We start from the raw sequence: 24,367 nt of genomic DNA, 5'->3' as shown, positions 1-24,367 counted from the left end.
GATTGGGGAGAAGTGCCGGAATAAAGAAAATAAAGCTTTTTTCTGCATATTTTGGTTTGCAGCCAACAGCTTAAATAATTTTTCATTATAGTAAGTCAGAGATTTTTTTTTATTAAAAAGGGATATAAATAAATGTTCTCCATTACCCAACCATAAAAGTATTTTAAAAGTTGACACCTCATTTTTCTAATGGAGAATTGGGCATTAATCATGTCCTAGCTCTTTTTTTGGAAACCATAACATCTGTCCATTACATTAACTGGTACCATGGCAGACCAAAAAGTAAACCAGTTTTATTTCTAAATTTAGACTCTATAATCAAAGACCTTTTTTGCTTTGCTAGCTGATAGCAATATTCCAATAGACAACACCTTACTCAAGGGTTAATGATAGAAGATGATGTGCAACCCATTTCTCAACTTTCTCATCTAGCCTTAAGTGTCATCAGGGTAAAAAAATATATGAAAGTAGTGTTATTTTAGGTGGTTCTAGATCAAGAGTGGCTATTGATCCTGAGAGAACACGTGAGAAGCCCCTGGAAATCAAAACTGGGAGCACAATATTTGGGACAAGAAATCTAAGAAATTTAATATGAAATGGTCAGGGAAGTAATAGATCACATATATGGAAAGATATAAACCATTTTGGGAGGGCACAAGAGATTAAACAGATATCATTGAGTATATTATGAGAATCGAGGGCAAGCAATTTTACGTGGCAGCCCAGTTTGTCAAAGGAGCCAGGAAGCATGGGCTCCGTCACATGGTGGGGGCGAGCTCGGGTGAAAGCACGAGCTCGCCCCCAAACAGCTGATAGGCTTGGCGCAGGCAAGCGCTGGCCTATCCATGGGGCCTATCCAGGCAAGCGCTGGCCTATCCAGGTGGATAGCTGCCCCGACCCTGGCAGCTTCCCCTTGTGATCTTCGTTGGAAGCACCCGCCCACCCTCCCTATATTTATAGGTATTTATTGGTGTGTTAAGGTTGCCAATTGGCAGGCCTGAGTTATGGAGAGGGGGGGGCATTGAGGCTCAACTATGTCAGGACCCTGAAGGGGGAACTGGGGTGAGCCTGCCCACATCATCATCATCATCATCATCATCATCATCATCATCATTTATTGGGTTTGTATGCCGCCCCCCTCCGCAGACTCGGGGCGGCTAACAACAATGATAAAAACAGCATGTAACAATCCATTTAATAAAGCAACTAAAAACCCTTATAATAAAACCAGACATACACACAAACATACCATGCATAACTTGCAATGGCCTAGGGGGAAGGAATATTTTAAATCCCCCATGCCTGGCAGCATAAATGAGTCTTGAGTAGTTTATGAAAGACAGGGAGGGTGGGGGCAGTTCTAATTTCCAGGGGGAGTTGGTTCCAGAGGGCCGGGGCCGACACAGAGAAGGCTCTTCCCCTGGGGCCCGCCAAACGACATTGTTTAGTCGACGAGACCCGGAGAAGGCCAACTCTGTGGAACGTTATCGGTCGCTGGGATTCGTGCGGTAGCAGGCGGTTCCGGAGGTAATCTGGTCCCATGCCATGGAGGGCTTTAAAGGTCATGACCAACACATGTCAAGTGGTGTGGTAGAAAGCAAGGGAAAGGCCAGGGGGAACCTTCCCCTTGCTCAGTAAAGAGCTTCACCCATAGCTGTTTAGAAAGGTTTTACAGGGATTCCACCCCACTTTGTCTTTTACCTCTGCAGGTCTTTTAAATGCTGTTTAATTATTATATCAATAAAGTGACCCATATTTAAATCCAGTTCTGTGTCCGTGCGTTATTCAGCTTCCAGGGCAAATACAAGAGTCAGCAAAGGGTTTTTAAAATTTTCCATGTTAGCAGATTAATTTAGGTGAGTTCTTCACTGCAAGGTGGAGGATTCCATGGACTCCATCTTTAATAGTAAAATAAGCAGCCCTTTCATTAATTGATTTAATTCATCTCTGAATGTCAACTTTGTGAAAAATAAACTGGTAGGTCAACATTTAGAAGGACAATAAAGGTTTTAGAATGGCAGGCAGGTCAGAAATACTTTATAGTTGTTGTTTTTTTTAAATATAGAGTTGGGTCTGATAAGAAAAACAGATCCAGGAACTTCCCCCTATTATTTCATGGCTTATCTGTGTTTAGAAAGAATCTGGGGCAATAAGGAACATTTGAATATTCTTAGTCTTCTAAAGGCCAGAGATATTGAAAAATGGCAAAAAAGAAAGATTATATGTTCTCCTACTTTTGTTTCATTACAAAACTTTGATCTGGAAGGGTTGTTTGTGGTTTGATTTGTTAGATTTATAGGCTAACTTTTCACCAGGAGTTCAGCATAGATAGTTGTCTTTTGTCTTTTGATAGCTTCAGCTTATGTACTTTTCGAGGACAGCTTGTTTTAGGCACAATATTTTATATGAGAGCAGCTAGGAATCCATAAATGCCTTGGTCTATATACTCACTGAGTTTAGTTTAAAAGTATTGCCTATGGTTGTTGAATTGAAATTGAAATGCTCTCTCACAGAATAAGTGGGACTGGGAAATTGGATTGTTCATTCATTCATTTTCTGTCTTTCTATTGATAGGCACGCGACTTGACTTTGTCAACTTTGATTTGGCATAAGCGAACCAAGAGAAAGAGAAAGAGAGAGAAAGAGAGAGAGACTAAAAAGATTTTTGGTTGTTGCTGTCTCATTTAGATAAACGTTTGTTGTTCGGTGAACTCACTGTTTGGTAAGAGGGATATTTTTGCCATAAACCAAAAGTAAATGCTGGTTTCTAGCAAAAATACCATAAATTGTGGTCATGAGATTGCAGGTTGCTTTAGGTAGCCACAAATATGGGCTGATGGATGAACGCCTAAAATACAGTCACATGACATTATTATTATTATTATTATTATTATTATTATTATTATTATTATTATTATTATTTAGATTTGTATGCCGCCCCTCTCTGTAGACTATAGGTGGATAGGCATCAGAACTTTGAACTTGGTTCACAAGTACCTTTTTGGGGAATCTATTGTAACTTCAAATAATAATTAAGCCACAAATTGTCACAATTCAAAGTGTTGGTAATGACCTATAAAGCCCTACATGGCATCGGACCAGAATACCTATGGGACCGCCTTCTGCTGCACGAATTCCAGTGGCCGATTAGGTCCCACAGAGTCGTCCTTCTCCAGGTCCTGTCGACTAAACAATGTCATCTGGTGTGACCTAGGGTAAGAGCCTTCTCTGTGGTGGCCCCGGCCCTCTGGAATCAACTCCTCCCTAAGATTCAAATTGCCCCCACCCTCCTTGTCTTCCATAAGATGTTGAAGACCCATCTATACCGCCAAGCATGGGGGTATTGATTTCTCCCTTACCTTTCCTGACTCAACATATGAGATTGGTATGACTATTTTTAGAATTGTTTTTTATAATAATGGGGTTTTTAATATAGTTTATATTGGATTTGTATTTTATTGTACCTATTATGTTGAGCCGTTCCAAGTCCTCGGAGAGGGGTGGCATATAAATAAATAATAAATAATAAATTATTATTATTATTATTAATTGTAAATGAAGGACTACCTGTAATGGAAACACACACAAACACATACAAGCAAACATTAGAGGGGATTACAGAATTTGCAGAAAGAGAAATTACACCAGGTTTGCTTCAGAAAATGTTTGAGCAACTGGAAATAAATTAATTGCATTACTTGATTCTAAATTGACAGTATCTGAAAAAAATAGTGAAAGTTTTGTAAGGATGAAAGAGGATATGAAAGAATAAATTAGTATGATGAAAAGCTTTGTAAAACAAGTGTTTAGAGAGGTAACAAATCAATGACAAAGTGGAAATATTGGTACATAAAAGAAAAGTTATAATCATAAACTTGGAAGATAATTAGATAATCTGACTGTATTAGAATTCAGAGAGAAGGGATTTTGTTTGAGATTTTAGAGCAATTCCAGAGGATTCTGATGAAGATATTAGATAAAAGCTTATTAAAGTCTTAGCAAAAAATTTTGATTGGGATGAGTATACAAAGGCAGAAAGTGATAAACTATGTAAAATAAATACAAAACTTGTGAGAATAAGAAATGTTTCAAGGGATGTCTTGATGGAATTTATCAGGAAGAAGACAAAGAATCAAGTTTTGCAGCAGTATTTTAATACAAAATTGAAAATTGATAATACAGATATCATTGTTCCTAAATAAATACATATTCAAATTTTGTGTAAGAGAAAAAAAATATTGTTTTTTGACTGAGTGATTACAACACAAAATGATTCCATGTCAATGACATGTATTAGAGGGTGTGATTATTTTTAAACAGCAGAGTATTTTACTGAATTCTTTCCAAAAGGCAAGGGAATTTCAAATAAAATAAAATTCAAAGAAGAATTGGAGAGATTTAAATGGAACTGTCATTGGACACTCCAAAAGAAAATTGAAAGGGGAGATCCTGAATGAGGTGCTACAAATAGCAAGAGCACTTAGATTTATATATTGCTTTACAGTGCTTTACAGCCTTCTCTAAGCAGTTTACAGAGGCAGCATATGGCCCCCAACAATTTTGGTCATCATTTCCCCAACCTCGGAAGGATGGAAGGCTGAGTTAACCTTGAGCCTGGTGGGATTTGAACTGCCAAATTGCAGGCAGCCCGCAGGCAGCAGAAGTAGCCTGCATTACTGCATTCTAACCACTGTGCCACCGAGGCTCCAATTTAAAAAAAATGGCTTGTTATAGATTACAAATGGTTAAGGTGGAATATAAATGGAGCAAATTCCCCTTAAAAGAGAAATTAAATTAAAATTAAATATGGAATTGTTTTGTATGTACTGTACTTTCCTAACTAAACGCAGAACTTATATTGACCAATGAGCATGGTAGATTTGTTAGGCTGGAAGCTAATATGCAAGAAACTAAGACTTTGACACTGAGAATATATTTCCCAAATGAGAACAAACTATTATTTTACAAAGTGGAAAAAGTAATATACAGTGGAACCCCGACATAAGAGCTGCTCTACTTAAGAGCAACTCGAGATAAGAGCTGGGAGGGGAGAGATATTTTTGTTCTACTTACAAGCCCAAATTCGAGATACAAGCGCCAAGGAGCTGTCTCCTGAAGCCAAACGCTAACTTCCGCATTCGGCTTCAGGAGACAGCTGCGAAGCGGCGCGCATGTTTTAAAAGGTTGCAGCCGGCCTGGGGGGCTCGGGGGGGTGCTTGCAGCTTTCTTTCTTGCTCTTTTTCTTTCTCTCTTTTACCTTCCCTTCCTCTATTTCTTCTTTTCTTTCTCCTTCCCACCTTCTTCCCTCCCTCCCTCCCTTCACTCATTCCTCTCTTACTCTCCCCTTTCATAAGTTTCCTTGCTTCCTTCCTCTGTTCCTGTCCCTTCCCTCTTTCTTTCTTTCTTTCTTTCTTTCTTTCTTTCTTGCTTTCTTTCTTTCTTGCTTTCTTGCTTTCTTGCTCTTTTTCTTTCTCTCTTTTACCTTCCCTTCCTCTATTTCTTCTTTTCTTTCTCCTTCCCACCTTCTTCCCTCCCTCCCTCCCTTCACTCATTCCTCTCTTACTCTCCCCTTTCATAAGTTTCCTTGCTTCCTTCCTCTGTTCCTGTCCCTTCCCCCTTTCTTTCTTTCTTTCTTGCTCTTTTTCTTTCTCTCTTTTACCTTCCCTTCCTCTATTTCTTCTTTTCTTTCTCCTTCCCACCTTCTTCCCTCCCTCCCTCCCTTCACTCATTCCTCTCTTACTCTCAGTTTCCTTGCTTCCTTCCTCTGTTCCTGTCCCTTCCCTCTTTCCTTCCTTCCTTCCCACCCTCCGTCCATTCATTCACCCATTCCTCTCTTGATCGCTTAAAGCCGGTCCCTGGTGCAAAAAGGGTTGGGGACCTCTGTCCTACAGGATTGGGTGGCAGAGAAGTTGAACATATGTAAATTTAAAAGTTTAAGAAAGTTTACAAGTTAAGTGAAAGAAACTTCATTATTCATTTATATGTACATGTACATTTCTTCATTAAAAACATGTCTTTCTGCATAATTTAGACTAACTTTGTGAGTTTTTTGAGGGCTGGAACCAATTAAAATTATTTACATTAATTCCTATGGGGAAAAGTCGTTCGAGATAAGAGCTGCTCGACTTAAGAGCCCAGGTCCGGAACAAATTAAACTCGTATCTCGAGGTACCACTGTACGTTGCTTCTGAAATTTAGTGTTTGCTGGACGATTGGAATGATCGCCCCACAACTGGACAGAACTTCTGAGAATAAGATTGAAATCAGTCAAAACAAGTTATCAAAGTTTTTTTCTGATTTGATGGACAATTTTAGGGCTATTTGATATATGGAGATAGAAAAATGGCAATTCAAGAATTATGCCTATTTTTCTGAAAGATATACTGTAGATTCTTTTCAAGAATAGACATGATTTGGATTTCAAAGAAATTGACTACTGAACTATATTTTATTTTAATAAGAAGCTATAGGCCCATATCATTATTTAATAATGACTACAAGTAGTTCACAACAATTCCAGCTGAGAAGCTGAAAATAATTTTGCAGAAATTTATTCAAGAGGATCGATGTGGGTTTTTATTTAAAAGTCAATTAAACATAAATGATTATGTTTATAAATGGGTTGGACATTTTGGAGTATTTTGAGAACATAATAAAAAATATCTGTATTAACTTTCTAAGATGCAGAAAACAATTGGAATTGGGCTGCAAATAATAAAGGGACATTCATTGTCTTTTCTCTTCTTCATTTTGATTCTTGAAATACTGAATAGAGATGTAAGACAAGACGAGGGAATTGTGGGATTAATGATTTTAAAATAAATTTATGTTAAGGGCTTTTGCAGATTATTTGGAGTTGATTATGAAAGATCCTTTAAAGGGAAATAAAAGTCCTTTGGGAATGGGCGGCATACAAATTTAATTAATAAATAAAATATTAATGGGAATTAAAAGATTTTGGTGCATTAGTAGGTTTTAAGATTAATAAACAAAATAGGAAGATGTTAACAAGAACTGTGAAACTGGAAGATCAAACAGAATTGATGAATAAAAGGGGCTTTAAGATTGACAGCAGGTAAAATATCTGAATATCACTATGACAAATATGAATTGCATGTTATTTCAAAATAACTATCTTAAGACATGGGATGAAGTTAAAAAGATAGTTTAAGATTGAAAGAATTACAACTGTCATTGCTGGGATGAATTTCTGTGATAAAAATAAATGCCTTCTGTAGAATGATGTTTTTGTTTCAGACAATATCTGACAACTGATGCACCATTTAAACAGTGCAGAAAGATATAACTAAATTTGTGTGGTAGAGGAAAGAGCTACAAGTTAAATATAGGCTGTTATAAGATGCAAAGGGAAATGTTTATATGATTTGAAATTGTATTTTGCAGCTTGTTGTTTGACTTGGGTGAAAGGCTGGATGTTACTGAGAAATGAAAGGTTTTGGAGTTAGAAGGACATGACCTGAGATTTGAGTGGCATGGATGTCTGTGGCACGTCAAAGTCAGGGCTAATGTGGATTTAAAAAGCATTATGTTAGATGTGCCATATTAATTATATGGAATAGATAGAAACCCAGGTTATGTCCTGAAACACCTTTGTGTATCTCGGCCCAAGAAGTATCTTATATACAAGTGCAAATATAAACCTATTCTAACTTATTCTAACTTATTGTGAGATACCAGAATTTTGTGAAGGACAAAATAAAATGGATTCAAGAGAAAAAAAATTGATGACAGAGGGATATAGCCATAGAAAATTGAAGAAGCTAAAATACTCTGAGACTTTAGAATTCAAATGGAGAAATACACCTGCCACCCCACACCCCACACTTTAACAATTGTTGATAAGAAAGGCAAAAAAAAAGTCAGGATAATGACATGGCAGTACTTGGAGGAAGCAAAATTACTTGAGAAAATTCAAAAAATACAAAGACCTGTAAATAAAAGTAGAACGACTATGGCAAACAAAAGCAAAGATAGTACCAACAGGGTGAAATCTTGGGTGTAATCCCAAAACCAATAGAGCAGCACTTGAACACCATCAGAGTTTACAAAATTACTGTCAGTCAATTGCAAAAATCAGCTTTATTTGAGACTGTTTACACTCTGTGACAATACTTTTTAACATCATTAAACAAAAACATCTGTCTATCCCAAGTTCTTGGGAAGAACTTGACAGGTGGACAAAAATGCCAAATCAGTCTAAACATTTGGCTGACTGTCCCACCAATCAAAATTATAACTCTTATTTTTATATATTTTATATGACATCCAACTTCCAATGATTCTGAAAAAAATCTACTGAATGGTAATCAGAACAGTAGCAATGAATGAGACGTGCAATAGACATGATGCTGTTGGGAAATAATCAACCAGGCATGGAGGAGGAATCAATTAGGAAATTAGTCTTAAATCATTGTATAGCCTCCAAGAGATCTAGACTCAAACACACATATACAGATCCCAACTCCTTGGAACCTTATATTTATGTTTCCAAAGTAAGATAAGCAGTGTAGGTAGATTTCTTGTATTAGAGGCAGGATACAATAAAGTAGTTAACTTGAACTCTACATGTATTTATATGGTCACTTGTGCCTAAGAGGTGCCTCAACTTTACATTGTTGTAAAGTCATTGGGGAATCATTGCATCACTCTAGAGTTTTGTTTCTTCTTGATTGTGAAGATAATTTAAGTATCGAAAACCAATTTCATATATCTATTGATATATTCCATGGATGAAAACTATGGATCTAACTCTTCAAATAATTTACCATATCTTATAACATGAGAGATGGAGATAAAAAAATCCCTGTGGTGGCAATCTCTTTTGCCTTCCAGATCAAGAGGTCTGTATAACAAAGTAGCATGGGCAGAGGGTTTTCCCTTTATCTGACTCTCATCTTAGAAATTTCTGAAAATATTTTATTCTATTCATTTGTTTTGGTATAAGTTTACCATTGATGTTTTCTCTTAAGTCAAGAATACTGTCATATCTGCATGTCATTATTAAAGTCTGCTAATCTTAAAGGAAAAGATCTAATAGGATGTCATTTTCTTCCCTAAAGGTGATTTAGATATTTTCTTTTTTTAACCCCACACTCTCTCCACTCTTTAATTGTTCAAAATAGCACAAAAGCAGTGGGTAGAAGTGATCCTGAATAAATATTCAGGATAAAGTCCCACGAGGGCTGTTCCTGTCTTAGTGGAAAATACAACAGGTCCATACACGACTTACAGAAGGAATCTTAGGGACAGAACAGGAAAGTGGGATACAGCCAAATACTATATAATACAAAAGAGCAGGGTAAAGAACAAGGGGGTTATCTTCTAGGGAATTAGTTTGTCTACCGATTCTTTCAATATGGGGAACATTGTGTGGAGGCAGGAGAGCATTTGGAGATTGCCTTCTTAGCTCTGGAGCAGGTCCTTTCTCCTTACGAGACATTTTTCATTCTTGTGGAGAGAAATATTAATTTACAAATGAGCCTTCCGTTATATAGTGTTCTGACAGAGTAATACCCACAAGAGGTTCACTAAATTTAAACAAATAAGTTGAAAGCTAATGGCTTTGTGTCCAAAAGTGTCCATTGTTAATTAATGACTCTATTGATACTATGATCTAAGATTGAAAGAACTGTAAAACAAACTCTAATAATTTATAAAAACTTGCATATCTCAAATAGCAGCTTATCTAGCTCTTTATGAAACTAACGTGATTGGTTTGCAAATATTTCCTCTCAATGAAATGAGAAGCCAAGCAGCTAAATTAAGTGGGGAAATGGACATTAAGGTTTAATGCTTGGTAATGTTAAGGTTAAGGCTTTAGGGAAATGGGTATTAATAGATGTTTCAGGTATGCCTTGGGATGAAATGACAGGAAAAGTGATTCATCTACCTTGCTTGGGTCACAAACATAACAATCTGGAAGATAGTTCATCTTTTGCTGTCACGGCAAAAACAGTCTGATGGACCTTTTCACCTAAAACATACTTGATTTTTTTTCAGCTACTGTCCATCAGAGCAATTTCCATAACTTGTTGTGCAGAAACACTAATGTCACTCAGTATTAATCAAGGTATTGAAAAAGATTTACTATGAAAGCACTATGAAGTATACAATTTTTTTTACTCACCTGCCTATCTACTTCTGGAAGTAAAAGCAGGAGGTATTGTTGGAAATGCTGAGGTAATGAAAGAAATGTGTGTTTGTTTATTAAAGCCCTCAAGTTGGTATTCACAAGAATAGATCCTGGTGTTTCTATATCAATGTCCTCGGCTTTGGTCCATTTCAAGTGTCCTGGATTAAACAAATAAAAACATTTTAACTCTATTACAAATGGGAGTGGCATAGGTACATTTAATAAAATTAAAAACATTTACATTTCATATAGTATAGCATCTATCCACGCCAAGGAGAAGAAGACTTTCTTTCCCAACACTTTTGAAAGTATACTTCAATACTGTACATCCCACACTTCCTTTTATATGTGTATAGTATTTTTGTTTCCTCTTTTCATATTATCAAAATAATGTTGGTGCTTTATTTTATAGATAGAACTACCTAACTATAGAAAATGAGTTAACTTCCAGTCTCATTATTTCATCAAACTATGCTGTTAAAATCAGTTGCTAGGCAAAATGTGTTAGAAACCAATAAAATGTGTTATAAACTTGCAATAAAAGCTGTTTTAAAATAGAAACCAGCAAAGATCATACTACATTATAAATTGTATTTTATACACTTTCATGAAGGAACTAAAGCCATTAACACATTGTAAAGCTATGAATTGATCTTTTTTTTAATCTACATTTTCATCTTTGCGTTGGTATAGTAAGAACCAAGGAGAAACAGAAGACAAAACTGGATACTGGAGTCAATAATCCACTACACAGATTGTATTGCTGAAATAACCTTGTATTTTATTACAGTGGTCTCAATTGACCTTCATGAAGAACTGCTAGAGTAGGTACCATACTTAACTCATCAGTAAACTAAGAAGGGAAGAGTGGCAAGAGTTGAGGAACAAATATGCACCCAAGCCTTAAAGCTAAGAAAATAAGCCAGAAAAAGAAAAGTAGGAGGCCAGTAGGAGCTTAGAGTAACACAGATAGTCCAGTAGCCACTGCCAGACAAAAATCTCAATTGTTTCTACATTTATACATAAAAAATGGAAAATAAATAGGGAGAAGTGGGATCCTAAATTAACAAGACAATCACAAAAACAGAATATAATGGTTTCCACTTATGCCTAGCACATAGCACATGAAGACTACAATTTATTCATAAGGAACACGTATGCCGCCCCGAGTCTACGGAGAGGGGCGGCATACAAATCTAATAAATAAATAAATAAATAAATAAATAAATAAATAAATAAATAAATAAATAAATAAATAAACAAATAAACAAACAAACAAACAAACAAACAAACAGATCTCCCAATGGGGAGAGAAGAGGCAATGTATGTAAAGGAAAAATATGCGTTTGCCCAGGTTGGCCTGGTGCGCCAGTTGCGGCGCTATTTGGACCGGGAGTCATTGCTCACAGTCACTCACACCTCGAGGCTCACCTACTGTAATGCTCTCTACATGGGGATACCTTTTAAAAGTGTTCGGAAACTTCAGATCGTGCAGAATGCAGCTGCGAGAGCAATTATGGGCTTCTCTAAGTATGCCCATATCACTCCAACACTCCGCAGTCTGCATTGGTTGCCGATCAGTTTCCGGTCACAATTCAAAGTGTTGGTTATGACCTATAAAGCCCTTCATGGCACCGGACCAGAATATCTCCGGGACCGCCTTCTGCCGCACGAATCCCAGCGACCGCTTCGGTCCCACAGAGTTGGCCTTCTCTGGGTCCCATCGACTAAACAATGCCGTCTGGCGGGACCCAGGGAAGAGCCTTCTCTGTGGCGGCTCTGACCCTCTGGAACCAGCTCCCCTGATATTAGGATTGCCCCCACCCTCCTTGCCTTTCGCAAACTCCTTAAAACCCACCTCTGCCGTCAGGCATGGGGGAACTGAAACATCTCCCCCTTGCCCATGTTGTTTTGGTGTTAGATTGATTGTGTGCTTGTTTTTTAATATTCTGGGGTTCTTTTTAATGAATTTTTTAGCTTAAATTGTAATGGGATTGGTGGGTATTGGATTTGTTATTATGTATTGTTTTTACCTTGTTGTGAGCCGCCCGGAGTTTGCGGAGATGGGCGGCATATAAATCCAACAAATCAAATCAATCAATCAATTATGTAGAAATTCAGTAATCAGGGCATAAATGTTCTACTGAAAGCATTTGTACAAGAATAAAATGAGACAGAAGGAAGAAAGAAAGATATTGAAAATGTATTACAGATCACCTTAGCTGGCTGAAGTTATGGATGTAGCATTCATATCAGTTTACAATTTTTTCAAAGACCAACAGTAAAGATTTTAATTATAATGACATCAGCTGGGAATCTAGCGCGGCTAAAAATCAGAGATCCAACAACAGTTTGTCTTCTCTTGAAGACAATTTTATTTGTCAGAAAATGGAAGAAGAACAACAGACTTTGTCACCCTAGACCTAATTATCGCTGGCATGAAATAATTAGTTGAAGTAGTAAAGGTGCCTGGTAGCTTTAGAAAATTGGTCATGTTATCCTTGAATTCATAATCTCCAGGGGAGGAGGTATAGAAAAGAATCAGACCATTATTTTGTATCCCAAAAGAGTAGAAGTTCATAACCTTCAAGTGAAGGCAGGTTGGAGGGAAGCACAACAGGATTATATCCTGAACCCTGTGTTTTAATATTTATAATAATGACTTGAAAAAAGGAATTGAAGTGATAATTATAAAATTCACAGATGACACAAAATTGGATTTGGTGACCGATATTTCAGAGGAAAGAAAGTTTTTAAAATATCTAACCAAGCCTGAATAGTGGCATGAAATAAACAGTGCAGAATTTAACAGTTGGAGGAAAAATATAGGATGCAAATATAGGATGGGGGAGACCTGATTTTGCAGTAATATATGTGAAAAGAATCTGGTTGATCTTACCAACCACAAGTTAAACATGGTTAGCCATGTACTGAAACTTTTAAAAGACAAATTCTATCTTGGGATTCACTAGCAAAAATATGAGACAATGCGGTTCATGGGAGTTAATTGTTTTACTCTAATCAGATCTCAATTGGAATGCAGTTCTGGACACTATAATTCATAAAGGATTGTGACAACTTGAAGTGAATTCAGAGATAGACTACGAAAAGGTCATGGGTTTTGAAAGCAAGGTCTCTGAGGAATAGTCAAAGAATATGCTTATATTTTAGGGAAAAGGTGACTGAGGGCGAACAGCATAGCGGACTGTAAATGCCTGAAAATTTGCCACACAGGAGCAAACTTATCCTCTATTACCTTAGAGATCAGATCCAGAAGCCATGAGTTAAAAAAATAAAGGAAGTAAACCGGGTTTCAGAAAGAACATCATAATTATGTAAGCTGTCAATCAGTGGAACAAGATGCCACATGAAATGTTATGATCACTGTTGTCTACACTGGAAGTAACAGGGATTTCAGTAAAACCTGAATTCATTTATTTTTAATTTTCAAAAGCTGAAATGTTAAAAACAGAACTTAAAAATAAATAGAATTAAAAATCAGGCATAGTAAATGTTCCCAATGGAAACATTTTCCTTGTTTTAAAAAGTTTTTTTTTAAGTCCTATTTATGCAATTCCAAGATGCAAATTAAAAGTTGGGGCTTGGAAAGCACAGAATCTTAAAACAAAATCAAAATTTTGTGTCCATTAAAACCCTATTCTCTCAATAATGTAAACAATAAAAACTCAGGAAATACGCTTAATTTAACTTTTAAAATAATTTATTAGATGCACTAATTTTCCTTCTTCTGTCCTTCATGGAACTAAAGACAGCTTATATTGCAAGAACCTGAGCAGAAATGCTTAGCTTAAACAGAATAGTGGTATCATATACCATCAGGCTGTCTCATGAGGTAATAATTCTAGTATTTAATAATAGCTAAACATGAAGACATCATCGAGCCCACAGAAATGCTATTTAACCCTGAGTTTTGAGATTTATTGATGTACTGATTTAATACATTTGTAATCTATCTTTCCTGCAAGATGTCAAGGTGCTACACACATGTGGAATAGGGATGGGGAGGAGTGACATTTATCTTACAGTCACTACACAGTCTGTAGTTCAAAAGATAATAACAATTGGGCACAAAAAGGGGCAAATGGTCTCTATGATTATGTGGAGACCTGAGCCAGTTCTCCTGATCCCATCAACATTATATAACCATTCTCAGAAATCGTTGACTATTAGAAAAAAAATCTTTTTGAAACAGTTATGTTTCTCAAGAAGCTGAATTCTGTAGTTTTGAAAGCCTGTTTTTGCATAGAACTCACCCATTTATATTAAAAATGTATTCAGTTAAAACAAATTAGAGGAAAGGAAAATGTCCCTATTTGAACAAAAGTACAATACAGTGAACCCTCGAGTTTCGCGTCCTCAAGGATCGCGAAAGGGCTATTTCGCTAGTTTTCAACCCGGAAGTAAACTCCACCATCTGCGCATGCGTGCCCTTCCACGCATGCGTAGATGGTGGAGTTTCCCCGCCGGGCAGAGGCTTCCCTGGGTCTTCCCCCTCTTGCCCCGGTAAGACCCCAGCGGCGGTGGGCTGGAGCGCGAGCTTGGGGCAGCCTAGCTCCGCTTCCCAGCTGGGAAGCGGAGCCGGCAACAGCGTGGGCGGGCGGGCGGCGCGCGCGAGCTTGGGGCAGCCTAGCTCCGCTTCCCAGCTGGGAAGTGGAGCCGGCAACAGCGTGGGCGGGCGGCGCGCGCGAGCTTGGGGCAGCCTAGCTCCGCTTCCCAGCTGGGAAGCGGAGCCGGCAACAGCGTGGGCGGGCGGCGCGCCCGAGTTTGGGGCAGCCTAGCTCCGCTTCCCAGCTGGGAAGCGGAGCCGGCAACAGCGTGGGCGGGCGGGCGGCGCGCGCGAGCTTGGGGCAGCCTAGCTCCGCTTCCCAGCTGGGAAGCGGAGCCGGCAACAGCGTGGGCGCGCGGGCGGCGCGCGCGAGCTTGGGGCAGCCTAGCTCCGCTTCCCAGCTGGGAAGCGGAGCCGGCAACAGCATGGGCGGGCGGGCGGCGCGCGCGAGCTTGGGGCAGCCTAGCTCCGCTTCCCAGCTGGGAAGCGGAGCTAGGGTTTCCCCAAGCGCGTGCGCACCCCAGGCGCGAGCAACGGGGTGGGCGGGCGAAGGGCGGGCGGCAGTGGAAGTAAAAACACCATCTGCGCACGCGCAGATGGTGTTTTTACTTCCGCACCGCTACTTCGCGAAAAATCGATCATCGCTTGGGGTCCTGGAACGGAACCCTCGCGATGATCGAGGGTTCACTGTACTTTTGAATTGATGGGTGCATTTTCATAACTTTTGAATGAAAATATGGTTCTCAGCTCCTGGCAGTGATCCTATGTATTCAGACCAATACAGATGTATTAATCATGCTTTATAGTTTTATTGCATCCTTTTTATTATTTAATATCCATTGATATTTTTATATTTTATGTATAACTTTTAATGTTCAATGATTTTAATGTTTTAACATTGTAATTATTTTTAAATTGCTATTTTGCAATGTTGTAAGCCACCCAGAGCCACTCAGTAATGAATTGGATGGCTAAATAAATAAATATAGTATATAGTTTTTATTATCGCAAGGCATCAGAATGTCTAACTGTGAAATAAATTTGCAAGTGAGCAAATAATGTTTGCTGGAGAGATGGAGTAACGACACGGACACAAGAGCTGGATTTAAACTGGGTCATTTTTATTAACATAAATTTGCATAATTTATTCATTAAATTTGCATAAATTAGCATAATCAACTATGACCCGGAAATGGACCTGCAGGGTCAAACAAATACTTCCGGGGCGGAAATGGCGTTATGACAAAAAACTTCCTGGGCAACTCATGGGCGTATCTCGATGCAAGTCCAGGTGAGGGACCAGTCCATCACCTGCGACCCTGCCATGCTTTGCATGAGGGGGGTCCCACCGGCTACCCCGAATCCGGGAATTAAAGGTGCAGGACCCAAAGACAGGTTCCCCCCAGCTGCTCAGGCAGGCACTCCCTCCATGAGCTTGCGGAGAACCTGTCAATCATCCCCAAAGATGCCCAAGGGAGAACGCGCGGTTGCTAAACCACCCCAGTTTTCCGCCCCTAACCTGCCTACCCAAATGACCAAAGGTAAGCCAATTAACCTAATAAATGCAAGCACCCCCTAACCGCACATCCATCTCCTCAGTGTGGAATGGGCGAAAAAACAGCCCGGCTAAAAGGCAGAACTGCAAAAAATTCCCATTCGGCCCCCTAATGGCGACCCCTAAGCACACTGCAAAATAGGGAGGGCGGGCGGGTGTCTGCTCGTGGCTTGCTGTCCGGGCGAAAAGGAAGAGCCCCGGGCCTGCTCGCCCTTATATAGGGCAAGCAGGCCCCGCCCGGACCAATCAGCAGCCGGGCCAGACAGGCCCGAACTCCCGAACGAAGTCTCATCTCACGAGACTTCGCTCGGGATTCAAGATGGCTGCTGCCATGAGGGTCCGGTGTCTCCCGGTCCCTCCAGCAAAGCCTGCTGCTGAGTAAGTCCGGTGCTGCAATTTCCTTAATTGTAGAGCAGAATATTCATTACTGGTTTGAAGGTACAGGGTTATACATAGAGAGCTCTACTTTCTAGTAGCTCATATTGTATTTGTTGTATTGATGATGGTTCAAACTTAGAGAGCTTTCACTGCCTGAAAACTTTGTCAGATATCCTCATATAACCTGAAGCGCAACTAGTTATACAGAAATTGCAAATTGACATCCCTTCTCCCAGACAAAGAAGTATATTTGTGCCTGCATTGACCTCTTTGAATTCTAATCATTTGATTATAAGCAAGCTGTCCCAATACTATAGAAACACAAGATGGTTTTCAGCGAAGATTGATGGTTCAATTATTCCCTGAAATGCTACAAGATCTTCAAAATTGCAAGTATCACAATTCAACAGTTATAAGAATACAATGTTCCACTTATTTTTAATGAGATTAGGCAAGGGGGGTTATGTTCAAAGGAGTTTTTAAGTGGAAGGCAACCACATTTTCATTTATAAAAAAACATCTGTGGCTACCTAATCTAGCATTCTGTCCCCACAATGCCCAGTTAAACGCCTGTGGCAAGGCAATATGCAGAATACAAGTACAGCAATATTTCCCTCCTCATGATCCACAGCAACTGGGATTGAGAGATATGCAATCTCCTAGACAGACAGCAATACAAAACCATCCAGACTGGAAATTATTGATAGTTTTATGCTTCATGCATTTGTCAAATTCTTTTTTATAATCATACAAATTGCCAGATGTCACTGTATCCATGGGTTAACAAATTCTATATTATATTAATTGAATTTTTAACTATCCAAGTTCATCAGATGGCCCTATGTTCTACTCCACATTTTTTTAATACCATGCCCAATTTTAGATATTTCTGTCATGTGCCATTTACTCAATTTCTTCTAAACTCATTAGTCACAAATGTGACTTTATCTCACATGGAGGATACTTATTCACCTTCATCATTTTGGTTGCCTTTTCTGTACCTCTTGCAATTCAATAGTACTGTTTTGGTGATGCTATGAGCACAACTGTAGCTAGTAAGCCAAGAGTAGTTATACTGTAATGCTCTCTACATGGGGCTACCTTTGAAAAGTGTTCGGAAACTTCAGATCGTGCAGAATACAGCTGCGAGAGCAATCATGGGCTTCCCAAGGTATGCCCATTTTACACCAACACTCCGCAGTCTGCATTGGTTGCCGATCAATTTCCGGTCACAATTCAAAGTGTTGGTTATGACCTATAAAGCCCTTCATGGCATTGGACCAGAATATCTCCAGGACCACCTTCTGCCGCACGAATCCCAGCGACTGATTAGGTTCCACAGAGTTGGCCTTCTCCAGGTCCTGTCGACTAAACAATGTTGTTTGGCCGGGACTAGGGGAAGAGCTTTCTCTATGGCAGCCCCGACCCTCTGGAACCAGCTCCCCCCTGAGATTAGAACTGCCCACACCCTCCTGGTTTTTGTAAGCTCCTTAAAACCCACCTGTGCTGTCAGGCATGGGGGAAACTGAGATAACTTCCCCAGACCTCTACTGTTTATGTATGGTATGTTGGGTGTATGTTTTCTTAAATTATGGGTTTTTAGTTTTAATTATTAGATTTGTATTGTACATTGTTTTTCTATTACTGTTGTGAGCCGCCCCGAGTCTACGGTGAGGGGCAGCACACAAATTTAATAAAAAATAAAATAAAAAAACTATGGGTTAGAATGCATTTTATTGTAACTGTGACAGATTTATTTTCCTTCCTTTACTAATGATTGCCACAGCTGAATTTTACCAGAATGTATCAAATTGCATTTTTCACAAGTGCCTCAAAGGAGAGTGATGTTTTCATCAAACTAGAGGCCAAAAATCAATTTTTTGTTAACAGTCATCACAGTCACCATCAAGGCTTCAGATTGTATCAGCATAGAAGTAAAACACGTTTTTAAAATTTCAGTTTGCATTACTGAACAATATTTGAAATGTTAATGCCTGTTTCTATGTTTTGGAAGTTTTAAAAATAGGCTTTATTTTAATCATTTTAAGAAAACAAACTGCCCTCTAATTTCCTGTTGATGTTCCCCACCAGCTATGCACCCAGAAATTGTAGCTAGTAACTACTCCTGAACAGCTGACATTATGTCTTAATGGTGGTCAGGATGTGGGATTTGATTCCAAATCAGAAACAGCAGGCTTAGAGAGCAGAAATGTGCATAAGTTTCTTGCTGAACAATTCCAGCCTTGCTCTACAGCAGCATTTCTCAATCTTGGTAACTTTAAGATATGCTGCTGCTTGGGAGTTGAAGTCCACAAGTTTTAAAATGGCCAAGGATGAAAAACACTGCTCTAGTTCTCCTTAATGCATGCCATTCTTTTAGGAATTTTGGACTTTTCCGGGAGACTCTCGGGATTCAAGGAGGAAGATAATATAGAGAAGATGAGCATAGCCTTTCTGTGGTCCTACATTACAAGCCATAGTAACTTTAGCCTTATAGTCAGCTAACTTAAATCATCATATTATCTCATACTTAAAGCATATTAAATGCATGAAGAATTTTTTCCCCATTTCTCATTCATTAATTGTGCTTCTAAGTTAGATTTTATGAAGTTATGGTACTCTTTAGACCCATTCATTTTTTTTGCTATCACAGACAGATTCTAAAAACTTCTAAACGTTACAATAAAGAAAACTGAATCATACTTTATAGACAGAAAGCGGTCAAAGAATGGGATTTTATTGTATGTAAAATCTTTCTTGTAAAAATATTACCTGAACAATAAATCTAATTTTTGAAAAAGGCAGCCCTATATTTGTCTTTTGTTCCTTTTTCTGGTAAGCTATAATAAAAAATAAACATCTAAACATAAGTAAACAAAATTCTATAAAACATTTACTCTGGTCTTTTAAAAGAATGCTAGTTTTGATTACTTAATTATATTGGACAAGATATAATACAATGAAACCTAACAACCACTGAGCCAGAAATGGCCATTTTCACATTTGCAGCTTCTCAAGACTCTTAAATTAAAGCAATGCCATGAACTAAAGAGTAAATCAGCACAGTTCATGTTTGTATATGTGTACATAGGGAGAGGGAGGGAGAGACAGACACACATACACACACACAAACAAACACACAAGCGCGTGCGCACACACACACACACAGAGAGAGAGAGAGAGAGAGAGAGAGAGAGAGAGAGAGAGAGAGAGAGAGCTTTGTTGCCAAAACAAAGGTTTAATTTTGTCCAGATGGGTGGGAAAAATTGTAAATTCTGTATTTAATATATGACAATTAAACAATTACCACAGCTTTAATCATCAAGCAAAATTTGGTTTTGGACTCAAAATATAATTCAGAATTCATTCACAAAGAATAAAAAGATAGGAAGAGAACCTGAAGAAAAACAAATACAATAAGGAAGGTATTGATGCCAGCAATAGAAAATTGCAATTTCAAAGGAGAAATGCCAGTAACTTCTTTCAGAGCATTCAATATTGCTAATTTATTGGGAGCAGTTACACTATTAGATAATACTTTGAAATGGCCCTAAATTTAAGAACGATAAGGAGCAATTATAAAATTAGCATTTAAAATATTAAATTAGGATGCAAACAAAAATACAAGGAAGGAATAAACGCAGACTATGGCTGCAATCCAACACAAAAGAAAAACACTTGCTTGTTTATTTGTTTAATGAGACATTTTGTTAATGCCTAGAATAAATAAGTTACATATAATTTAGCAAAAAGAAAAAAAAGAAAGAAAAGAAAAAAGGAAGAGGGAGCCCAACACTTAAAAGTCAGAGTTACATCCACTAACAGAGTGAATATAAATATTGGTTTACTATGTAATCTGATCTTATTTTATGCTTCTAAAGAATGAGAAAGAAAAGCCAAAGTCAGAAAAGAAATGTGACTGAGAAATATATTAATACTATGTTGAGAAATAATGAAAAAAGATAAAGGGGGGGGGGAAGTAAGAATAGTCCTTCGTGAAAAGATAGTGAAGGAACAGCTGGCTCCAAAATGGCCAATTTAGGGGAGCTCTGGACTGCCCGATTGAAAAAGGTTGTGACAGAATGGCCTGCTGGGAAACAGTGCCCCAAAAGGGGACAACCCTGCAGAGTTCAAAGGGACAAAAGAACACAGCACGGGAAGCCCTTGTGCATTGGAAAAAAAAAATCCAAAACATCAAGAGAGAAAATGTGAAATTCTATATAGTGTGGTTTTGCCTTTTTAATTGTATTCTGTAAAGTAAAAAGATGAGGTGGGGGGAAGGGGGAAAAAGGACATTTTAGAGACCTACTCACCTAAACCAGATTTTTTTAATCTCTTTAAATGCTGGCTCATTTGTTTTCCAGTTGGAGATTTTGGCCCATGCTTCACTTCTTTATCAGAATTGTCTGCTTCACCATTTTTAGATTCAGACCCTTTAAAAAAAAAAAAGCAAACGTTATACTGAAGTGCTTCCCAGTTTGGGAAAAACCAAAAGCAGAAACAAAGCTAGATGATTATTTTTTTATAAAAAAAAACACCCCGTATACTGTACAGTAGTGACATCTTTATCTGTTACCCTATTTAAAGGTTATGTTTTCTGCTGACAAGTTGATTCCCTGTCACTGGAAGCAACGAAGCAAAAGCTCATAAATCCATTAAGTGATGAAAACAAGTTTCTTCAATGTAACAGTCAATAACGATATTTGGTAATCCAATATAAATAAGCTTCTTCTCTAGTAGCAGAGGCATCTTTAAAAATAATAACACTACCTTTATAAGGGAACAAAGACATAAAAGGAAGAATGGGAAACCCTCCCTTTGGTAAGTTAATTTTCTCCTACATTTGAGAGGAGGGAGGGAAAGCCAACCTACAATAAAAAGTGACACAGATCTCTGCACAATTCATTCACAGTGAAGCATGTAACAGCCAAAAGTAAAGGTCAGGGTTGCACTGTGGTGATTAAGATGGTGCCAGAACACAAAATCTTATTAAAAGGACAACTGTTATTGCAAGACAGGAGTATGAGAGTAATTCTCACTCCCAGAGGAGTTGTGATGGTTATTTATTTGGCTCCCCGATGGCACGGAATGCCAAAACATAGCTCTCCCATTAAGATTCAGCATCCAAAAAAGACTATTTTGCATTCCTTTAAAACAGCTGTTGTAATTTAAATTTTTTAAAGACAGTCTTTCTCTCGTGATCCTCCCCTCCCTCCTAGCACTGAAATTAAAATCTTCCTTTAATAAAATTGGTTTTAAAAAATGAAACAGAATCCATCTTGTGGGAACACCATCATAATTTTTCAACACCCTAATTTTGTGCACGATAGCTCTCACCTCATCGGGAGGGCTCTTTGACTAGAAACTGTTGTTGCAGCCAGTCTGTAGCTATTTACCTGAAGGTGAATCCGACTGCTCATCAGACACCTTTAATGGTGTCAAAACAACACGAGGAACAGTCTTGTTTACCATCATTGAGACTCCATTTCTTCTTTTCTGCTGCTGTCTCAAAGCCTACAAAGAACAAAACAAAACAGAAAAATGTAACATTAAATGCTGCTCACAAGTGAATTACACAAAACATTCCCCTTTCATTCAGTTAAGCTCCTTAAGATAATAATATCCAACTAGCTGCAAATTTACCACTCTTCTATTTCATCTTTCTCTCTCATTCAATCTCCCTATATTTTAATTTAAGCATAAAGAAGGTGCACCTTTAAAATCCAGAACAATGTTGACAACAAAGAAGCATTCATAACTGTTTGCTCTACCTTAGCAGCAGAAACATGAGAACCCATGGAATTTAAAACTGAGATTTTCAAGTAAAACAAATCTAAAAATAAATATTTCAAAACCAGACTAAAACTGCATGTCTGTACATCTCTTGCAGGTGCATCTTCTCCCGTACACTGCTCAGTCAATCAAGTTAACACAGTGTCATCAGTATGTACAGCATGTAAGGGCTACAGTATTGATGCACTCACTCAGCCGTGAGTAGCGCTGCACAAAATCACTGCACATGGCAGGAATCATTTATTTCTGCGAAAGGGATCGGTCCTAATCTTGGAAAACCTTGCAGCACTTGGCTTCTGTCTGCTTGACTTTGGGCATTAACCTTCAAAACACGAACATGGTAAATGTGGGAGAAAATAATAAGAGAGTAAATATCTACAAAAGGGAGGGGGTTTGTGTGTGTGTGTTTGTTTTGTGTGCATGCTTTTTTTTTGTAACTGTATCAGCAACAGGGAGGATAATGCAATACAAAATATGAATAGGAACTGAATAGCTGCCAGGATATTTTATACAATAAAATAAATTGGAAGATTAGGGAACATGAATGGGAGAATCTGCCTGTTAAACAATTTACAAGCACACATATTTAAACTGAACAAGTTACAACAAATCGGCTCACTTCTGATTATCTGGTACCTGCTTGTAATCCTCATTTTATACTCTTATCTTTGATTTGTGTGTGCATAAAAAAGACCACTAAATTTTACCAAAGGAGATCATGCTTAGCAATTAATATCCTTTGTCTCCTTACGAGCATAAACGACTAATGACTTGTGAGCTTAATTCTGTAATTGCAATACAGCTGTAGTCTATTTAGATGACAATGCTTTGCACACAACACTTCAAAGGCAAAATAATTAAAAACAATTGCTTCCTATTTCTCTGGATAATAATATTTTAGAGCACAAATTCTGTCCCAGAAAGAACAATAAAAAAGCAACAACTGGGCATTTAATAGATATTTCAATGCAGAATTTATCAGAGGAGCATAAATAATAAAGGGGAATTTTAAAAAAATGGCTGTCAACCAACAAAATAATTTAAACTGATTTATTGCCTTAAATCAACCAGAGTAACATACTTATGCATGTTTGTCAAAATATACAGTAATCACATAGTTTTAATATGCTAAAAGCAAATAGCTGCTCTTTAACTGCATGGCATGTTTAAAATTCAGTGGACAAAAAAACCCACCACCACAAAATCCTACCTATTAATTGAAGAAAATATAGCTTTAATATTTGCTTCCATCAGTTTTGAATCTTAAAATATAGGATATTTCAATTACAGTAATAGAGAAACAGTTTGAATATGAATGTTCAATTTCCATCAATATTATAATACATTTGGTTGCAAGGCATATTAATACTGATTTTAGCTCAGCTCAGTGAAGTTTACTAGCCTATAATTGTTATTGAAGTAGCAAATGCATGTATCCAAACTGAAATGCCTTGTTTTACATTTCTTTATCATTAAATTTGGTGGCATCTCTATAGAGTCAGTCTAGCAATATGTTCCACTGATTAACTGGAAAGCAAATTTCATCTGCAATTAAGTGTTTACTTGATTAAGCAACTAATTCAGTTAGGGGTTATGCTCTCAATAAATATCAATATTCATGGCCCTAAAAGGATACAAGACAGTATATTTTAAAAATCTAAACAAAGATGTACAAACAATGAAAATCATTACCTTTGATTTGTAAGCAATAGCTATAACTATTTCTGTCAACATTTGTTTCCGAATTTAAAACATTGTAACTGTATTGTTGTATATACATTGAATTTCTAAAAGCACTGTTTATTCAACAACAGAAGTGGCAGAAACAATTTTTATGGATTATTTAGACAAATATGCCTTACAAAACTTCATGAAGGCACAATTCAGGCGAATTGGTTCTTTCAATTTCTGGCGTAAAATG

General features: G+C 37.8%; 1 protein-coding gene across 2 annotated transcripts in view; it reads right to left on the bottom strand.

The window, feature by feature from the left end:
• The window catches only part of ASXL3 (ASXL transcriptional regulator 3), a 124,081-nt gene that overhangs the window by 15,730 nt on the left and 83,984 nt on the right, over positions 1-24,367 (bottom strand). For both annotated transcript variants that reach the window (XM_070747706.1, XM_070747707.1), the window contains 3 exons: positions 22,050-22,167; positions 20,967-21,086; positions 10,148-10,311 (listed from right to left, as the gene is read on the bottom strand). In XM_070747706.1, the coding sequence (XP_070603807.1) occupies positions 10,148-10,311; positions 20,967-21,086; positions 22,050-22,167 (402 nt within the window). The remainder of the gene's footprint in view (positions 1-10,147; positions 10,312-20,966; positions 21,087-22,049; positions 22,168-24,367) is intronic.

Source organism: Erythrolamprus reginae, chromosome 3 (genome assembly GCF_031021105.1).
Source record: "Erythrolamprus reginae isolate rEryReg1 chromosome 3, rEryReg1.hap1, whole genome shotgun sequence".
Classification (NCBI taxonomy): domain Eukaryota; kingdom Metazoa; phylum Chordata; class Lepidosauria; order Squamata; family Dipsadidae; genus Erythrolamprus; species Erythrolamprus reginae.
This window is presented reverse-complemented; position numbering and strand designations above follow the sequence as displayed.